The sequence below is a fragment of the Tachypleus tridentatus genome, chromosome 5 (genome assembly GCF_004210375.1).
Source record: "Tachypleus tridentatus isolate NWPU-2018 chromosome 5, ASM421037v1, whole genome shotgun sequence".
NCBI lineage: Eukaryota > Metazoa > Arthropoda > Merostomata > Xiphosura > Limulidae > Tachypleus > Tachypleus tridentatus.
The window spans coordinates 56,420,717-56,423,172 of NC_134829.1; the positions used below are offsets into that span (position 1 = coordinate 56,420,717).

Here is a 2,456-nt window from a genome sequence, read left to right on the forward strand (position 1 = left end):
CCATGGTAGCACAGGATGATACTGACCTATCCTGTAAGTCCACTCAATACTTCGATAAATACCATAAGATAACAAGTTGCTGTGGTCATTATCTGACACGTACTTACTCCAAACACGATTAGATAATGGATGTGATGACTAATTCTCCCTTCTAGATCATTCAAGAAGCTGCACACGAACCGCTGAATTATCTTGAATGTTTCACACGGCACATTATGTTACAAGAATTGTCTCAATAAATAGAGGTTGTTGAGAAAAAGAAAGCTAATTACTACTATTGTAACACACGAAACAGTTTACAAACCGTAGTTGTTAGTTGTGTAGAATTACCCTGAAGATGGAAAAAGCTGGTAAGTTATTTACTTGTCTACGTGAAAGTTGCTACTCATGAGGTACACAGTTAAAACTTAGGTTTAGAGAATAATACAAACACTTTTACCTCATAACAATACTGAGTTCCATAAACACACTTGTCTGAACTGTAATAATATTGATAGTTGTAGAGATACAAATACAGAAGTTTTGTACTCTTATGAATGTAAGTAAATTAGCTGCAAAATGAATAGTTAGTTTATGTACATACATGTGTACCAAGAAAACACCTACATGTTTGTTCCGTTCCTCAGTTGGTGAGACTGACCACACATATTTTACGTCAGTTAACAGAACTGAGCTATTTTTATCAGTCCATCATGATTCTGTTATCTTAAATCTGAATATTCGATGTTGCATTTCATCCAACAGACGTGTATTAATTCCACGGAATAGAAAGTGTTATTTTAAAAAAGGTTTTCTTAATTATTTAAGACGTACCTTTTAATTTTGTAGACTTCAATTTTGAAAGCTTCATTTTTGACAAAAAGAAGTAAGTTATACGACCAAGAATAAAGAAATAATTTTGAAAAATTTAAGCAGGACGTTTTTTATTGCATGTAAGATGTAACTAAAGTTTATTTTAAAATAGGTGAATCAAAGAAAGACGACAGCTGTTGTACATGTGTCGTTACTTATCGCTGTGAAAATGGAAAGATGAAATGCGTCTGTAACTGTAAGGATGACACAGCTCAATGTTGTACAGAAGCTAAAGAGGGGAAAAACAAATGTACAGTTACTGTTGTTTGTGAATGCGGAGATGCACGTTGTAGTCCAGACTGTAAGAAGGAGTCGTGTCAGGATTGTGTAGAAGCCAGAAAGAAGAACAGTTGCGTTTGTAACGTTACCTGTTGGTGTGAAAACGGAAAGATGAAATGTATTTGTAACTGCAAGGATAACACTTCTCAGTGTTGTGAAGAAGGTAAGAAGAGAAAGGATAAATGTACTGTTAGTTGTCAGAGTTGAAAAAGAATGAATAATCCTATATTACTGAACTTTCAATGTTTGTGAATTGTTTGAGTGAGAAAACCTTAAATTGATGGTACGGATCAATAAGAGGATATTAATTTTATGATGATATACGTACTTTAAATGTGTAACGTTAACGTAAATATTTTTCAAATCATTCACTGTACGAGAGACAGTTAGTAGTTTATCACACTGAATACCAATAAAAGTATATTGGTTCTCTTTCTAATTTCATAAATGTTATTATATATATTTGAGCTTTTTACTTAAGGGCTGATAAGGATTTGTTATATAATTTGCTAGATATATCAAACATGCTTAAATATATCGATGTCAAAATGCTAATTACTTTAAGATTTTTTACTTTAATCAGTATACCTTATGCAGACGGGTAATATTGGATTTTTATAATGTCTTAAAACCAATTCGTGAAAAAGTAATCGATATAAGTAACTATAGATAATATTTTTAAGAATATAATTTTACGATGTTAAATTAATAAAACAAAGGTGATACTAAATTACTGTATAAAAGTTTTATTGAATCGGCAGTAACCTTATTCTGATAATATCAGAATATGGAGTTCGATCCTTACGATGGTAAGTTCAGGTAGACTTGTATGTAGTTTTGCGTGTAAACAAAACACATAATTTTAATATATTATCCCTATTACCATACAGGAAATTGATTTAATTTCAAATTACTATGCTCTTTTATCACTGACAGATATTTTTTTTTTATTTGTTTTGATATTCGCGCTAAACTACACGAGGACTTCTCTACTATTCTTCTGTGATTTACGAGGGAAATACCAGAGGGAAGGCAACCGGTCATCATCGACAAATTGTAAGACTAACCTACACATAAAACACAACCACGATGAAATTGTAAAGGATATTGTGTGGAAGTGATATTCGAATCTGTGACCCAAATATTGCCAGTCAACCTCTTTACCATCTTGGCCATAACTAGGTCATTTCTTTAGAAGAGAAAGTAACAGATGTTTATGGAGTATCTTTTTATTGTTGCTAATCTACCCAGTAATTGTGGATATGATTTGGTACACCTTAAAGATCGAAATTGTATTTACCGTTGCTCTTTTTATCCACAGTTCT

At 32.1% G+C, this 2,456-nt stretch overlaps 1 protein-coding gene across 1 annotated transcript; it reads left to right on the forward strand.

Annotated features, from left to right (window-relative positions):
* The first annotated feature begins 245 nt into the window (after positions 1-245).
* Positions 246-1,353, forward strand: LOC143250305 (uncharacterized). Its single transcript, XM_076500762.1, has 2 exons — positions 246-350; positions 965-1,353. Exons 1-2 carry the CDS (start codon positions 338-340, stop codon positions 1,336-1,338), a joined length of 387 nt encoding a protein of 128 aa, XP_076356877.1. The 5' UTR covers positions 246-337; the 3' UTR covers positions 1,339-1,353.
* The last annotated feature ends 1,103 nt before the right edge of the window (positions 1,354-2,456 follow it).